General features: G+C 35.4%; 2 protein-coding genes across 2 annotated transcripts in view; one reads left to right on the top strand and one right to left on the bottom strand.

Annotated features, from left to right (window-relative positions):
• Positions 1–19,092, bottom strand: part of LOC123315344 (tyrosine-protein phosphatase non-receptor type 13-like) — a 107,102-nt gene that overhangs the window by 78,009 nt on the left and 10,001 nt on the right. The gene's annotated exons all lie outside the window — the stretch shown is intronic.
• Positions 2,923–4,163, top strand: LOC123315346 (phospholipase A2 inhibitor-like). The gene has a single exon (XM_044901011.1). It carries the CDS (start codon positions 3,076–3,078, stop codon positions 4,117–4,119), a length of 1,044 nt encoding a protein of 347 aa, XP_044756946.1. The 5' UTR covers positions 2,923–3,075; the 3' UTR covers positions 4,120–4,163.

Genomic DNA, 19,092 nt, shown 5'->3' on the forward strand with positions numbered 1-19,092 from the left:
GTCATAACCATTTTAATGATATGGGAATATATGTTCATTCCACCACATATTCATGAATTGTGATACACCAACTGACTTTTTCATCATTGGTCCCAAGGAACAAAGTTTATAGAGCCATTTTAGGGTGGATATAACGAATTCATGAGGGAGCATCGTTCTGGATGGAAGCACATGTTGTTCAATGGTATAATCACAGTATTTGCAATTCAATGTATGTATTTTCGAATTGATATCGGCTTTCATACGATATTCAGCCTACATTTCAGGATGGCTCTGAACGAATGTTCTATATGAACTCATTATTCTCATATTTTTGGTATCAATTTCCTTTTTTGGCTGAATATTTCAGATAATAAGCCACTGAAAAGGTCTATTCCAATGTAATGCCACAATATTTCAATCATAAATCCATTAAGATGCAACGTTAGGCGTCTCCTGAAATAAATCCTTGCGCATTCGCCATCTTGTGATCTCTACTTTTTAAATTTTTTCGTCATAGAATTTTTATTTCTGAAAATTCAAAATACAAAAAAAACCATTAAAATCGAAACTGTGATAAATTACTGATTGAGAAAACACTGTCGATAATTTTGACTTCTTCGTGTCTTCATCCAAAAATATGGTCACTGATGTTAGAATACAGTAATATAAAATTTCTCATATGATGAGAATTTTCGGTGATCCAGACTGAACGGAAAGGTTCTTCAGCTGGAAACATAAGCTGAATACCCAGCATACATTATGTGGGTTGTAATTACAGCGGATGAAATTGCATCCAACATGGTATGTGCATGAATTAATTTTCTGCTTAGACTCATTTTAGTGCATATATGGTGCAGAAATATTGAAGTTACTCATTAGAGATGAATTCAACAATATTTCAGTGTACGCATTCATTCTGGAGACATATTAAATTTGAAAGATGGACTCTGACTGTAGCTCTGCAAAAAATATCGAATCGTTTCATTGACTTCGTTGTGAAATATCCAAAAAAATACACAATAGTTTCAGAAAAATAAAGTAATAAGAAAATGAGAATTGATTATTCCTATGAAAACCTCAGATACATAATTCGAACAAAACAAATGTCTATTGAAATAGCGGAATTAAATCAGTTTAGAAGGATACACCTTGAGTTTGAAATTGGCCAACTGCTTCGGTTAAGCTAAGATAAGGCAGAAAATAGAGTAAGTTGATAAAAACATGGTTATAAAAATATTTCCCTAAAATTTTCTACTCCAAGCAAAATTCATCATGTACCTATATCGATTTGTTCGAGATACAACACCACAATATGTAATGGAATCCTAGCAACAGCATACAATTCTGTATAAAAAGTGACGTGAAATGAAATACGCGGTGCAGAATTTCAGGAAATGAAAGAAACAGAATGACCACAGGACAAATAAACCTGTTGATTCTTCATGTTTTTCCAGGATTAATCGAAAACAACGTCTATGAATCTATCAGGACTGTAACCTGTCAGCTATTCAAATTTTGTGTTAAATAATAATGAATAATGAAGAAAAAAATCACATATTATATGAAATTCGATTTGCTGTCATTGATATATATTAGGCTTCGGATTTTTTGAGTAACAGAGATAGTTAGATCACTAGGGATCAAACTAAAAGGAGACATTATTTGGGCTATACCCCAGTTATAGCTATTTTGACTGATATCTGGCCCAAATCAGCCCATTGTTGTGTTTTTTTTTCTTTCTTGAGGTAGGAGAGAATCAATTCTCACTTTCCATGTCGTCAAATTGATGAGGTGAAATTTAAAAGTACCACAGGTGTGGGTTTCACTCAAATCAATTTCTTATCTGCAAGATCATACCTTTTTGAGAACTGGAAAAAGAAATGTTTGTCTATCTATCTCTGAAGTACGGTAGCTATATTTGATTTTCTCATATTTCCCCATAAATCTCAACAGTTTTTCTAACATTATAAATATCAAAAGATCCAAGTTAACTTGTTGGTACAGAAAATTCCAGAGCATTTCAAAGGATACAATCTTATTTCATATTTTACAATTTCATATCAGTATAGTTCTAGTATATTATGAGACTTGTTCTGGGTAATGGTACCATTAAGATGTTTCAGTGTCATTGCAATAAAGTGAAATATCACTGTCGATGTATCAAAGAGTACATAATTTTTGATATCCAAGAACTCCTCAATATCACGGTCAATGATAAAGAGGCTACAAACAACAATACACTTTATCCACATTTCACCGAGAAGGAACGATTTGCCTTCATATCTCTTTGACATCCTGCATATGTGGAAATTCCAATTCACTGTGTCCTATATTTTGAGATTAAGGGTCCTATCAGATTGTTATTTTTAAGCATCTGCGTTTGGCTCAGACTTCTGGATTTAAAGAGCATATTAGGTAAGGGTCAACTCCACATACGTTCCTATAGTTACTCATGTCCAAAAAGACACCGATTAATGGCTTTACGGAATGCTGAAATAAGAGGAAAGTTTGATGAGTCGACGATCATGTTCACTTTTAAATTGACCCAATTTGTAACGTAACTGAGAGAGGAAAAAGGGAATTCGCTAAACCTCGAATTCATTTAAATTTTGTCGACAGTTTTTCATCAAAAACAGTTGTTGAATTAAATTTTCGCACAAGTAGAGGACATATCTTAATTTTTTCCAAAACCAAAGGGAATTCACCAGAAAAATAAGACACAAATAAGAACATTAAGAATAATCCGATAATATCGGTTTCCGTAATGACATAGGCTTCACTGCAAAAGATAATAATGATGCTTATAACGCTTATCAGTTAATTCAATAGAAACAAAAATGATTCAAGATGAATTATTATCGATGTGATTTCTCGAAACATTGTTCCTTCAAATAATAAGACGAATAGTGGTCAGATAACGAAAAGGAAGAAATAACACTCAGTCGCTCACTTCAATTCGCCGAATCAGTTATTATTAAGAAAATATGAGGTTATCAGCGGGTATTTACGTCTAAGTGAATAATGACTACCAGGAAAATATCGAACAAATTTTTATATAAACAACGGTAACCATCTCAGTGCAAGATATCAAAAATGTTCGTCCTGAAGTTAGTGCCATTATTCGTGCTATTCTTTCCTTTGAATGCAGAAAAGATAACATTCAAAAATGTGACAATTCACGGCTACAGTGCGTTCACACATAAGTTCGAAAAGTTGATTCTTTCTTCCAATTCTCTCAAGACTGAACTACCGAAAGTCGTATTCGATGCGGTTGAAATCAGAGGTCAAGATGTACCAATCTTGTACGAGAACAGCATCAGTGACATCGACGACCTTGACGAGTTGATACTGGAAGAAAACAACATACAAGAAATCGAACCAGGGACCTTCAAAAATCTGTCTCTTATACGTTTGATCAAACTGAAGAAAAACCAACTCAAAACCATCAAGGAGGGAATATTTAATCATCTTCCTCTGAGTGACCTTGACCTGAGTCAAAACGAAATTTCTGTTATTGAAGATAAGGCTTTCGACAATATGCCCAATTTATTAAACGTGAGATTGTCATTCAATAAAATCGGCAAATGGAATAGGAACTGGTTCCAAGGTACTCCGCTCCTTACTCGAGTATCCTTCCAACACAACCTAATCGAAGAACTACCAGCAGACGCTTTTTCCAATATGGCGGGGCCCAAAAATTTCGGAAAAATACCCCTGACCTTGAATTTGATATTCAGTTACAACAAAATCAAGAAAATAGATCCGAACGCATTCAGAGGATTAGAAAAACTGAACAACCTCTGGCTCGACAACAATCTTCTAGAGGAAATACCTCACAATTTCTTGAAAGGAGTAACTGTGCATGAGTTGAGACTGAGCAGCAACAAATTGACATGTATTGTAGACGAGGACTCTATACTAAAAGCGGAAATTAATGATATTGATGCTAATCCGTTCGAGTGTGATTGCTTGAACACAATCAAGAATTGGGCCGAGGAAAATAACAAGACTGTTTCGATTTTTTACTCCGATATGAACTGCTTCGCTGCCAGATTACAAGGTAAAATGAGGGATATAGAAAACAGGTTGAAGGAGATGAAGCAAGGAAGAAATGTAGAAAGTATAACGATTGGTTGAATATATTTTGATTCAAATGATAATTTCAATAGACTTTTCAGAAATATATCTTGACTAACTATTTTTCGTTCATCTTTCCCTTTTGCATGAAAATCTATTATTTATTGAAAACATTATTAAAAGTAATGATAGTTGCTTCTAATCAACACTTAAGGGCCACAAAAACCATCTTATTCAAATATTCAATCCCAATTTGATACCCTATATATTGTCAATTTCCATTGAAAAGATTATGAATCGTTAACGTTGAAATAAGCAGCTAAAAAAAGTTTCCATTTATTAATGATGTGTTGTCAATGTGAGAAAAAATCGAATCTTTTATTAATGACAAAATTCATTCTAAAACTCATCCCCAAAAATATTATTCGACATTTCAGATTCCAGTATTTTGTGGAGCATCCTCATATTCATAAACTTTTTGCTGTGTCAAGGTTGCCATACCCATATTTCCATCAATCGAATTCAAATTAAATCTGAAATGGTTGAGGAATCCCTTTGGAAATTTCTCCTCGCATTTCACTTGTTTACCAGACCAATATCTAACCCTACTCAACAACCAGACATATTATCCCTTCTCAATTTGATCTTAGGAAAAGATATCTTTCGACATTACATAATTCTGCACTTGTTGAAGGTTATTTGGATAATCAATAGTTTTTGATTGATTCTACGGATGCAAATAGGACAAAAGCAAAAAATATATTTCTATACTCCATTCACTTTTATTTTAGCACTCGGTTGGCCATGAACATTTGACACATTTCACTCTGTATAGTACGAAAATGTGGGGTTATGACGCTTGTCAAAACATTTTTGGGAATTAAATCAACGCCATGTTGCCCGTTCTACGTAAAAGTTTGTGTTATTACGTATTTTATCACAATGTCGAATCTCTTCGGAAAATATGTGACGAACATAATTGAAGTTTATACAAACTGATTGAAGGCCTATCAAATCTAGTTATTTGCATGGAAAATACAAGAGATCAGTTTAATATCATAATATGCGCTAGCTTGAGGATAGTTAATGTTCGTTATCTTCTTTGGCTAAAGTTTTAATACGTCACATATCAGTTGTAGATTTCAAAAATATTAACACGAAGATGAAATGCATTTGATGCAGTGGTTGGGAAGGGGTATATCCCGGAGGAATTAACAGATAATTACAAGAATGTTGAATTCTTCAACAAAAATCATCATGCATTAATAAGTAAAAGAAAGTTTCAAGTCAAGATGAACTTCACCTTTGAACAAAAAATGCACATGAATAAACAATTAACAGGACAACTGAGGCGTATTTGTCGCTGTTCATCTTAATACATTGATACAATAATAATAATTAGGTATTTATTGGTACCTTAAGACATTTACAATGTATAGGATAAGTCGAATGAAAAATAGAAAAATCAATTTTCGGGAATTTATTCGACGATGACATTAATCGAAAATCCTGTAGTGAACTTTTCGCATTAATTCACTCAAACATAAAATTCTCAAATGCTTCCACTTTTTTGGGTCTCCCAATAGAAGGAAATTTTTTGTCATCCTCTTCATTCACTATCTTTCTGATTGTGGAAATATTCAGCTGAAATATAAGTCGTTTAGATTCAGGTGAAACATTGAATACGTTAGCTACCGTCTGACGTATTGTGGATTTTAGAATATCAGGGTATAACTATTTGAATGAGAGCACCTGAATTTTAAATAGCACTTCCTGAAACCCTGTCACTTTCAGCATTTTCGTATTAAAAAATTGATATTAGTTGAGGCAACGGCGTTATGACATTAACGACATTTCATGAGTGACAACCTTTTTCCGTTCTAGTTACAAAAACCTGAGAAAATTATTTCATGGCCAACCGACTGCTAAAATAAATGTGAATGGAGTATAGAATATGTTCAATCTATACAAAATAGTGGGTAATTTTTGACCTTGTGTAGATACAACATAATATATTTATCAACAACTGTTATTAACGCTGGGAGATCTAACAATGCTATAAATCCAACAACATGAATTTTTGGTGATGAATATCAACCTAAACTCAATGAGGTAGTAAATTCCGCAGGCTGATAGAGTCAATAAACCACATTACTTGCTGATGTTCCAAAAGGACGAGAAACCAATTCTATTCCGCTGAAATATACCCATAAAAGCACACTCTAATAAATATTCATTCGCGAGAAACAGTTGTTTCAATAACAACTTTCATCTATCAGCTATAATTGGGAATCCTTATGGAGAATCAAATAACGAAAATCAAATTTCGAATGGTTCACATCATAACCACGTAAAACAGATGCGATTCTTGGAGCGGTAATATTGGGATAAGGTCAGAGCAGAAATTCCGATTCGGAGGTAACTATATTAGCGGCTTCTTCCTTTTGAATCGTTATCTTGCTTAATCTCGACGAAAAATATTTCGAAAACTCAGAGTCTGCACCTGGAGCGACTGAAACTAAATTAAGCAGAAACATAATTGACTCAACATCCGAATGCTACAACGCCTTCTCTGAAAATTAATCTAATAGCGAGTGGAAATCTTCGGAAACTAAAAAAAATTAGAAGAATATGAAAATCTGCGTCTGCAAAATGTTTAGTTAGTCCGTATTTATCTTCCTCGAATCATTCAAGCAATTGAATATCATGTTTACGCTTCCCGGAATATTTTCAAACTTTTTTCTGCTGTTTTCAAGATATATAGCCTTGTTAAAATGATCTTGTGGTTTGGTGTGCTTTCATTAAAAATATCCATTCAAAAGATGGCGTGCAGAGGTGCGAAAGGATTGGATAAGATTTATGGTTTTATTTCATTCATTGTTCATCTAATTTTTTTATTAGAGCTCATTTTTATTTTATTTCAATTCTATTATCTTATTTCTTTCTTTGTAGACGTATAAATGCATATTATATGTGTGTAGGTAATATGTTAAAGCTATGTTTATGTGATGATACGTTTCTAGTACTTCTAAAAGTAGGTTTCAGTGGGTCAGTTAGAACACAACTGATTCTCCGAACTCGCACAAGCTTACGGAGCTTCTGAGGGGTACTTCAGTACAGGTAAAAATATTTTTTTTAATTGATAATGTCATTGTTAAGATTCGAACTTTTTATTGCGGATTTTGCGGAATGAATGGAAAAGTGAATAGAAAAATATGGTTATTATGGATTAATCCCAGTTTAGGGTCCAGGAGGCGGTAAAACTAACCGAAAAACGATAACATTATAACATAATAAATTGTACATTATTTATCAGTGTAGATTCCTGGTATAAATACCATGTAGGTGCGACAGCAATATATCAGATAGAATCAGGTTAACCGAAAGCTGTTAGAAAAATTGAATATCGATAACGGATAGATTAAAACAATTTCATACGAAACATTTATCACAAATTGAATATTTATTGCTTTGATGCACCTAGAATTTTGATGCCTCGTGATTTATATGTTGTTGATCAAAATGATGGTTTGAATTTATGATTATTATTGTAGTTTGAGCATATGACACATTTCGATTTTCAATGTGTGAAACAAAATATTGAATATATGATTTATTAGTTCATAGTATTTTATGTTCTCATTACATTCTTTGAATAGTCATCTCAGTGATAAAAATGAATTTCTTCACCATGAAGATATTCATTCCCTTCTCCACAAAAACATCTCTAATTTAGTTTTAATGAGAACTGTTTCATTTTTGGTACAGATTTATTTTGAGCAAAATCGATGCTTATGATACACGTAGTAATGTTATTCTAATCCAGTTTACCAAAACACCGTCAGGTTTAGATATCAATACCATTAAAATATAGGTCATTCAACTCCAAATTCAAATGTGATATTTAAGGACTACAACAGCCGTCCAATAATAAAAGCCTTCCAATACTATACCTAACAAAGCAAAGCACATAGATCTCAATAAATCATACCTATATAAAAACAACGATGTTTTTCTGTAGTTGTAAAAAATTGTCACCCCATTACATGTATTTATATGTTTATTGGGTATTGTAGATTAATTTAAGATGCTTGATACATACTGTAGCATGTAGCGAAATGGAATCATTCAAAAATAAGCTAATAAATTTTAGTAGGTACCATAAAAGATCAATGCAATCCCTTTATTCAATATTTAATAACACGAAGTCGTTATATTCAAGGCCAACTACGATGTAACAATCATTGAACCATTTATAAAGACCCCAGAGTGGGATGATACAAATTTTAAACACTTATACGAGTGGTATCAAATGAACACACGTATTTTCATAGTTCAAACAAAGATTATGACCTTTTTTATAAATTTTTCTTGACGTTCATTTTCAAGTCCGGGTCTGCCCCAATGTTAAATTGCTCTATTAGCTCTGGCTCTCTTTTTCGCTAATGAATCGTTAACCTATGTTTTTGAAGTATTTACGATTTGAACTCCATGCTCGGATGCTTCAACCTCCACTATCGCCAGTATCGTACTGGAATTGCAAATATCATGTTTTACATTTACATAACGCAAGGGCTTAACAATGCTGCCGATTATATTCTCATTTCCACTACTGCATCACCATTTGTGTGATATAGAAAAATTACGGAAAATTATTTATGAATGTCTAGGCAGTCAGCAATCATTAAGCTTATTCAATTTTTCGAAAAATGTGAAATCATTCGGGATGTAGCTCTACAGAAGAATATAATGAAGTAGTTTGACTTCGACAGATCATATAATCAATGATAGGTTATCAGTATTGATGAACAAAAAACATAAATTATTAATTCACTGAAAAAAAAATCGGGAGTTTTTGGGCCGCATCAGAGTTTTGATCTGCAGACCTTCAAGTGGCGTGAATCCATTGATTCACTAATGAAGTAGCATGTTGTGGTTGTGCAAAATCCATCGTTCGTTTAAAAAGAATCGATTGAGATGCATATCTTCTACCACTCGTCGATATGAACACAACAAGTGCTACAATCTGAATTGAACTAGCTAATTTATGATTGGAGGACTGTTCATTCATTCATTGCATCCCGTTACCGGGAATAAATCTACAAAAAAACAAAAAAAACGGTGCGAACAGACTTTCTTAGGGCTAATTGCGACTGTGTATCCTCCTGTGACTGAAGAGACCCAACCGTGACCTACAGATCCTTCCACACTCAGGGCATGGATAGTCACCAACCAGATCTAGCCGCCGCTGTATCCTTCTCGAGTCTCCATTATAACTGTGTACCAAAGACCTCCACTGTGACCTGTCTAACGCTAGTTGTTTCCAGTTATGATTGGCATCAACTGATTTTAGGGACTGATATAGTGTATCCTTAAACCGCTCATACTGGCCTCCTGGTTTCTGGGCTCCCTCTGTAAATTCGCCATACAGAGCCATTTTGGGGAGTCTTGTGTCTTGCATCCTCAGAATGTGGCCGCTCCATCTGAGTCGGCCCTTCGTTACTTGAGTCTCAATTGTTGTACAACTCACGCGTTGCAAGACTTCTGCATTCGAAACTTTGTGGAACCATCTGATGTGCATTATTTGTCTCAGATGTCGTTGCGTTTGTTCAAGCTGTAGGGCGTCCAGCTTTCGCTTCCGTAAAGAAGCGTTGGGAGGACCACTGATTTGTAAACATCTGTCTTGGTCTTCATATTGAGGTCGCGATTTTGAAACACTGTGTCCTTTAGCTTCAAGAATGCCCGTGATGCCGAATTGGGTTGTGTATTTCCGTGTCCGGATTGGCCCCAGTATTTATGAAGCTTGCCAAGTATTTGAACTGCTCGACCTGTTCTAGAGTTTCATTCTCCAGGCTGATATCTGTTTACAGGCTTTCTGGCGGACTTTGGTTTTGTCGATATTGAGTCTTTGGCCTAAAGCTTCGTATATACATTTATAGGGACTCTTATTGCTCTGACGAGGTCAAATGAGATCGAATCCATGGTCAGCATCAACTCTTTTCGATGGAACGCTCTCCATTTCTTTGTCCTTACGATCATGAATTGGCTAGTACGATTCAGTCGCCTTCGGTCAAAATTTTTTTGTGAACAACATGTGATGATGAAATCAGCCCCAATTCTGATTATTTTCAGTCAAGATTCAGTAATATCAGCCAAATTGAGGTCAATCTTCAGCTACATCTCGAGCTCTTTTGACAGCACTGTACCTCCAAGACGTACAGATTACATGTTTTTAATTTTGTTGGCTAAGCAGTAAGTTCCGCTGCCTGAGAAATTTAAACGGGCTTTTCAAATGAACAGTTCCCATTAACTACTTCAGCGACATCATTAAGTATCATTATTATTATCCTTGATTATATAGTTTAACGATTTGTAAATAATTACGCTGTTTATTCCAAGTCGATCAAAATCCCACCGGAAATATCTCTAATAGTCAGAAATCGATGCCTGATACCCATTAGGTCTGTTGATTTAGTTGATTAATCGACAAAGTCTGGACGGAATGTTGTATGGCACCGCATCAGGATTACAACCACGAATTCATTTCGTCCTGTCAGCAGCTACAATGGCGAAAATAAATTCGACGAGACACCGAACAGTATATTGAAGCCGACAGTGAGGCTGAAAGTCTCTTATGAATAACGGGAACTAATTAAAAATATGGCAAATTACCAGACGGGTCGGAATGCTCGTTGGAAGCAGAGGCGCAATAGTAGGACCAACGGAAGATAAATGACGAGAAAAGTATCACAGGCTTCAGGGCTGAATACTGAGAGAGCTGTGCCTGGCAAACTGGGTCTTCTTCGAGAAATTGGAGTAAACATGAATTTAGCTGCGATGCCTTGACTTCAACTGTGAAAGCTCGGAGAAAAATCGAAGATTTTTTCCAAGAGAAAAATCCGGGATTTACTAGAGCGAGTCAGATTCATATGAGAGGAGACACCTTAGACCCTGTTGAGTACCTCTACCAAAAATAAGACCTGTACAAAGGGGGAATTCTCTAGGACAGCCTGTCAGAATAGTAAAAAAAAAAACGATCATTGTACATACTCGAGCGTGTCAGATTAAGATAAAAGTGGTTAATTACATGTTGAAAAGTATATATTCTCTTAGTTCCACAATTTAAGCGTGACGAAAATGTGTGGGAGAAGCTAATGATTCAAGAATAACGGAAAAAATATAATCTGACAGTTTCAGCAAGCCGAAACAATAAAAATTGGCCATAAAGGTCACAAAAATCAGTTTACCTCCTCTCCTGGGCTTCATATTGTTTTCGCATTCATTATAAAAGTTGTAGAACATAACATTTTCTACAAATTTTGTTCGAAGCAATTTTTTCTACTTTTGAACGTATTTGAGCTATACGGGTTTCTACATTGACCTTGGCCTTATGCATGTGTGGCTGAGCTCCTCGCCCTCATCACCCTCTAACTCGAAAAAGGTTGGGAGTATGTAAAATTGCTTCAGAGAAAAGTTGTATGGAATTTAATGGTCTACAACGTTCATAATGGATACAGAAACGATTAAAGGTATAGGAAGGGAGATATCTAAAAAACTGCATTGCTATCATTTTCAAACTGTCAGATTAAGAAAACCTATCCTGATTAGTATCAGATTAATGGGTCAACAAGTCTGCAACACCGAGATTAACCATCTGTATGAAAATCTGACATGCTCGAGTATGTACAAGTAACGATTTTTTTTTTGCATTTTCAAAGGACCGCTGTGACCTCGGCTGTGACCTTGTGTCACGTCCGAATTGTCTATATTTTGAAAAGTAGCTTCCTTTGGGTCCAATTAACATATCCTCTAAACATCTGACACACTCGAAACTTTTTCACCATTTTCAACAGAAACCCATAGGGCTTATAAAGTATCCTAATCTGACATACTCGAGTATGTTCACCTGACTATTTTTTTTTACATCTTTGAAAACCTGCAAACTCTTTCCCCACAGCTGAAAGTGCATACATCATAGAACCTTTTTCTTCTTTCTACCATATAATCTTCAAAATCCACTAGGTCTCCATGACGCTCGAGTAAATACCGATTTAGCATAGTCGGCTCTCCAACTAATACAATTGAATAATTCTATTTTTTTTTTTTTGATACCCCTGTTGCCCCTGGTTTAGTTTATTTCAGGAAATGTTCCCCTATTTATTATAGCTGCTTCTATGCAACAAAATTTGGTTATTTGCAGTTTGTTCCTTGCAGAAAAGACCTCTGTTCTTTATTGGCCAATGTACCAATAAAACATTAACTCTTTCTGAAGTAGACAACAAGGTTTTTCGGTAATCTTATCTCTTTCAATACAATGTACTGATAAGGTTAGAATCGAAACAGGATAATACCTTCCCCTAACTTCGTAAATCTACTTCATCCAAACCCATCAGCACCACTAGAGATCGGTTCTTTCATTTCGAAGAAACCAGCGAAGAAATAGAATGAAGGAAGCCCACGCGAAATTGAATAGAACGAGAGTGCCGGCAGTGTCTTCAACGTTGCTTTTGAAAGACACCCTCCTCGATTAAATTTTTGTGTCACACACAACGGCCGAGTTGATGTACTTGATGTAGAAATTGGAATTTCAGCCAGAAACGTTGGAAACGCCATTTATCTACTGTGAAACCGTGAAATGACGGCCGACGCAAGGCTCGTGAAAATTATTCTGTTGGTAATTAATTTTCCTCCACCGCCACACTCCTGCGATTATTCCCTGTGAAGAGGAAAATAACAGAAACATTACGTTCATGAACTCGGAAAACAGAGTTTTAACAAATATACAGTGTGGTCCAACGATTTTCCGGCTTTAAAAGGAAAATGTGGAAAATCCCTCGGACCCGTCAATTTCTGATTCGAGGGGGAACACTTTTCCGCTCTTTGCATCCCCGTAACTGCAACCCCCTAGAGGGGGTGATCACAAACCCTTGATTTCGAATAGGAATGAGGGGTGTTGCGATACCTCATATTGAAGATCTTATCGAGTATTATCAGATCCTGAAATTTCCCTTCAAAATTTTCATCGATAACGAAATGATAGGTAAAAATAGTTAGAATACAGGGTGGGCAAAATTCGTTGTCTACTGAGGGGATCTCAAGAACTATATCAGCTAGAAGAAAACAGATGACACATTCTCAAACTCTTTTTTCATGACTAATCCAAATATGAAAACATAATCGGCTTATCATTTTTAAATTTCGACTTATAAAGAAAAAATGCGATTTTGACGATTCCCAAAAGTTCTTATAACTTTTTTGTCTTTGAAGTTACAGATCTGAAACTTGAACCTCCTTACGCACTTTCATACGTAGAATCTGCTGACGAAAGATTTTTTTCAATTCAAAAAATAACAAATTCAATAAAATTTTGCATTTATAAAAACAAAGTTCACTTAATGATTCGAAATAAAAAAATATTTTGAGCTCGTCAATGTATTCTATGTAAAAAAGTGCCTGTGGAAGGTTCAAGTTTCAGATTTGTAACTTCAAAGAGAAAAAAGTTATGAGAACTTTACGAAATTGTCAAACTCAAAAACGAAGCATCGTAGGAGGCTGCGGTTTTCGCCATTCTTTGTTTCTCCGGAAAAGAGCATGGAAATGTGTCATCCGTTTTCTTCTAGCTGCTATAGATCTCGAGATCCTTTCAGTAGACAACGAATTTTGCCCACCCATTACTTTTGTGATAAGTTCATTAAATACTTGAAATGGGCACCATTCACTTCCATGCAGTAATATAAGTTTTGCTGAAGACGTTCACGTCCATGGGTAGCGTAAATTTTAGATTTCAGGTAGAAAAAGTCCAGTAGAGCCAGTTCAGCCACTCAATATGTCCCCTTCACCCTTCTTCCTTCTTCTTCTTTCCAAATGAGGTGGTGCGCCATCTTGTTGGAAAATGATCGTTTGATGGTCTTCTGCATTCTCCAATAATTGCACGTGGGCTGAATAAATAGCGTTCTCCAATAGATCTGAATAAATTTGGTCATTGAGATTACCGGGTATAAAACAGGGCCGATTATGTGATTTCCATAAATACCCACCTAAACATTAAATTTTTGGGGAAGATGAGTATGACCACCGACCACTTCACAGAACTAGAGTCGGCGATCGGGATCATCCTCATTCAGTTCCTGAACCAATCGTATCTTAAAAGGATGGATTTTATATTATTTAAGGTTTCTCATGATCGTTGTGCGTGAAACACTAGATACATCGGACAATTTCCTAGTACTAAAGGTCGTATCCATTGCTACATAACCTAAGACAGTCATGTTCCTCGCTTCGTCCCTTTCATGCACCCTCTTCTTGTTTTTGACTGAACCAGTAGCGGCAAATTTTGCAAATAGTTGCACAACGTAAGCAGAGGATACATTTTTTCGTTAAATGAAGCCACCCTTTCTTCTCCGGATTACATCATTGTAATTTTACTCCAAATTTACTATATATTGCTCTGCCCTCTGGCAACATTGATTTTGCTCCAGCGTGTTTCAACAAAATGAGTCCTCAATGAGCCAACGCTTGCTCTTTATGTGGCTCATTTGGGTAAACCACGAATTAATTAGAAAAAATTCTTTCATTTCGTTGCTTGGAAATAATTCAGGAACCGAATCTTTGATGTTGATCTCCATATGCTTTTTATCAGCCTTTCAAAACTCAATTTTCTACGCTGCAGAAACACTTAAAAATACGGGATGCGAATCCAGAAGTTAATTCATAACACTCCTTTCAGAGACCAGGAACGCTGATGCGGCTTCAGGTCTGGAATGTACATAGATATGTACGGAATTTATTTCTCTTTCGGAGAAAATGAATTTCAAGTTTCAGTGGGTATTACTTCATTTGCCTCAAATATATTGCTTTGATATGGAATAATCTCAAAATCTATGACAGATTCTAGAGAAGAAGAATTTTTGAATCTCTTCTTGGTGGTAACTGCCCTTCGAATAGATTGGCATATGAATATGAATATGAATAAAAAATGATATTATTTTATTTTGGTAATATGAACATGATGAATATGAATAATGTTTGGTTCACTGAATAGAGGCACTATGCCCTGACAACACTGTAGTCGCAAATGGACATCGCAAACCATTCATAGAACGAAGATCGACCAAACAAATGACTGATATATCATGTGGAAAATTGTGCTCAACAGGCAAAAGAGAAGATAAAACTGGGAAACAAGCCATCGACAAAGCAAAGCCAGCAATGAACAGTGTGTATCCACTGATGGGAGCCAAATGTTGAAAGAGACAGAATTGTAAACAATAGAATTCGATGGAAGACCTCAACTTACATGTGACACAGTTGTGACAAATCCATACCAAAAGAATAGCGACAGAAAACAAACTGGTACGATGTGGAATATATACCTACAACTTGGAGGTCAGGTGAATTCAGATCAATCGAGATTTGAAGTGGAAAACCCTTGCTGAATTCATGATTCAAGATGAAAACTGACTGAGTAAGAAACTGAATAAATGTTAGGAATCAAAATTGCTAATGAGGAAGGCTAAACCTCCATTCGTCGTATCTAAGAGTTCTACTGACAAATCTCTTGATTCTGAACTTGCCTCAGAGTTATGTGTTCATCGATCACAAAAGACCAGACACACCAAGAGGAATTCCCTTGAGAAAAATGTAAGGTACCTAAGTTTTGTTCCATCAGGAAACGATTAATACAGATTCTGAACGAAGGAATCATAAAATCAGCAGAATAAAATCGAAATTTGAATTTCTTTAATAATTTTAATATTCATTCAATAAAAAACAGTATACAAAAATATAGTACAAAAAGGATAACAGCACAAGTTATGAAAATAAACTTCCAGAGCACAAAAACTGTAATTCAACCCATATATTTTTGAACTCGCATAAGAAATTTTCATGAACCAATATGAACATTTAACGGAATTCAAACCAAACATCCCTTCTCGACAACCCAGAATCCCATGACGTCAGTCTGGAACGAAATGGCGCATCTGAATGCACTTGATGAAGTCGTTCATTAATTGCGCTTGCCGGGTCCCATCTGTAGTCAAAACTACACGTCTAGTTAGCCGGCAAGCATGTCGCGTAAATCAGGCTGGCAAATGATGGACTTGAGATGTATTTAATTAATTTCTTGCAGCCAGCCAGCCAGCCAGTCACGACAACAGAGAGTGGAGAATCGAATCTTCCCATCGCAAAAGTTTCAGTGAGTCTTGAAACAACTTAAAAAACGGGGTTTCCTCTGATACAGGGATCCACTTAAGGATTGGCCAATCAAGTGGATTTTCAGTCTTCAATCTTACAAGATTTGTACGAGAATGGGGTTGAAGTTCAGGAGGAATTTCTTAGCACAAACGATTTCAACTATTTTCAAGTATATCTTCTTCTTTCAGGATGTTTGCGCGTTACTAATTTGTTCTGATCAATTAGTTAGTTAAACCATGAAAGTTCGACGTTCCTGGAATCAATCTGTGAATAATTTCCCCTCCAGACATTGGGAACTTCATCCATAATTAATTTTCCGCACTCATCAGGGCATAATGATAAAAAATCGACCGCGGCTTGTGCAGCATTTTCGGAAATTGCAAGAAGCTTTGCAGAGTGACAATTTACGGACTCGAATAGCAATATCCGCAATTTCACAGGTTATTGCATGTTGATGAGGCTGTTCCGCTGTCAGCCTTCAGTATTTTCCCACTTGGCAAATTAGTTTATGGCCCCTACATCCATAGACCGGAACCATCTGGAAAAGGATGTGGCTCACAGGAGATGGATAATTTCATACGGTGGAGGAGTTGAAAGGAAGAACTCCCATGTAATTGATTAGGCGAACGAGGTAAATTCGGGCCTAAAATTTTCTGATGAATGGGGAAAAAGGTGAGTGGCATGGGAAGAAAAGAAAGAGAATAGGAGATTCGCATAATATTTAATGAATTTCACAGCACAAGTGAGGGCAATATAAAATACTGATCATTTTAAATGATGCAGGGTTTTTAAAACAGTTTTTCTTCTTTTTTCTATTCACATTTTCTCACTATCTTTGTTACGCTTCGACAAAATTGAAAATATTATCTAATATATGGGCAAAGAAGACATAATAAACTATCAAGCACTCTAAAATTGCTTACAATTGGATAACAGTCGTTATTTGACGTGTTAGTTTCGGAATTGGTCGTTTTTCTACTTTTATAAATACACAAATCTGGTAGTTTATTGTGAGAAGCATAGTCGAAAGTTATAACCAGAAGGGTAACCGAAAAAATTGCAGAACTGGACCTCTTACCAATAGAGCATTTGGGATTCAGAAAAACTCTATCGAGAAGGGTGAGTCTTTGATAGTGGATTCTTTAGGTCGAAAGAAACACTTTTTTCCTATATACGATTTTGAGTCTGCGACAATACACTTCTGTGGATCTTTCAAACAGAGTCGTTTTCAGCCAAAGTATACAATTTTTCAAATTTCACAGATACTATTTAATTTTTGAATATCAAATTACTCGAAAACGGCGCATTATACGAGAAAATATGAAGAATACTTTTCTATTACAAAACGTTCAAATATTCATTAGATACCGTCCAACTTAGTTGCAAGAGTGGGGTTCTTTGAATTTTTGGTATTTCATGGTACCGAGTATCAAGGTCTCTGACTTAACATCACGCCCATGGAGTGTTATGGGATAACCTTGTTATGTCATGAAATTCAGGAATTCAAAATTAATACCTGATTTTCAGCTTAAAAGAATCACCTACCAATGAATTATTCCCGCTAAAATATCCAAAATCCTCATTTCCAGCGAAATTCAAGAATCCATATTACCAAAATTAAGTTAAAACATCACTTTGATCATTTGGCCACAGATAACAGAATCATTTGACTTCCAAGTCTGCCACCTTTCAAATCAAAACTAGGAAGACCAGTATGGCCGTTTCCGTCGCACAATTCCCGTCACATTTATTCGAAAAAGCTCCTTCCTGATATTCTATGTTCTAAGATGTAGAGCCTCTTCGGAAAGTATGTGACGAACGTAATTGAAGTTTATACAAACTGACTGAAGGCATACCAAATCCAGTTATTTGCATGGAAAATACAAGAGATCAGTATAATAATAATATCATAATATGCAAATATGCACTAGCTTGAGGAGAGGTAATGTTCGTTATCTTCTTTGGCAAAAGTTTGAATACATTACATCAGTTGTAGATTTCAAAAATATTAACCCGAAGATAAAATGCATATGATGCAGTGGTTGGGAATGGGTATATCTCGAAGGAATTAACAGATAATTACAAAAATGTTAAATTCTTCAACAAAAATCATCTTGCATGAATGGAAGTAAAAGGAATGGAAGGAAGTTTCAAGTTGAGATGAATTTCACCTTTGAACAAAAATTTCACATGAATAAACAATTAACAGGACAACTGGCTCGTATTTGTGGCTGTTCATCTTAATGCATTGATATAATAATAATAATTAGGTATTTATTGGTACCTTAAGATATTTACAATGTATGATAGGACAAGTCAAATGAAAAATAGAAAAATCAATTTTCGGAAACTTATTCTTCGATGATATTAATCGAAAATCCTGTAGTAACGTTTCGCATCAATTCACCCAAACATAAAATTCTCAAATGCCACCACTTTTTGGGTCTGCCAATAGAAGGAAATTCTTTGTCATCCTCTTCATTCACAATCTTTCTGATTGTGGAAATATCAGAGCCGGAACTAGGATTCTGGCGCCTGTGGCTAATTCTCATAATGCGCCCCTAAGAAATTCTCTTTCCTATGTTGATTTGTATTTATCTTTCATAATCGAATACCTAGCTTTTTTTACTCGGAAAAATCATTCCTATTTTAAAGAAATCAATACAAATAAAATCAAAATAAAAGGGATACGAAATAACAATAACATGCATTCAAAATGAACTATAATTTGACTTTTCTTGCTTTAGTTTCTGCAAGAATATCAATGATGTCGTGACTCTTTTTCTTTTCTATTGATAGGACTGCTATGCTAAATAAGTCAGCTTGTCCTGTCCAGTT

Source organism: Coccinella septempunctata, chromosome 6, assembly GCF_907165205.1.
Source record: "Coccinella septempunctata chromosome 6, icCocSept1.1, whole genome shotgun sequence".
Classification (NCBI taxonomy): domain Eukaryota; kingdom Metazoa; phylum Arthropoda; class Insecta; order Coleoptera; family Coccinellidae; genus Coccinella; species Coccinella septempunctata.

What these genes read in the sequence shown, in the direction of transcription:
- LOC123315346 (XM_044901011.1), top strand. Translation starts at nt 3,076, where the DNA reads ATGTTCGTCCTGAAGTTAGTGCCATTATTCGTGCTATTCTTTCCTTTG.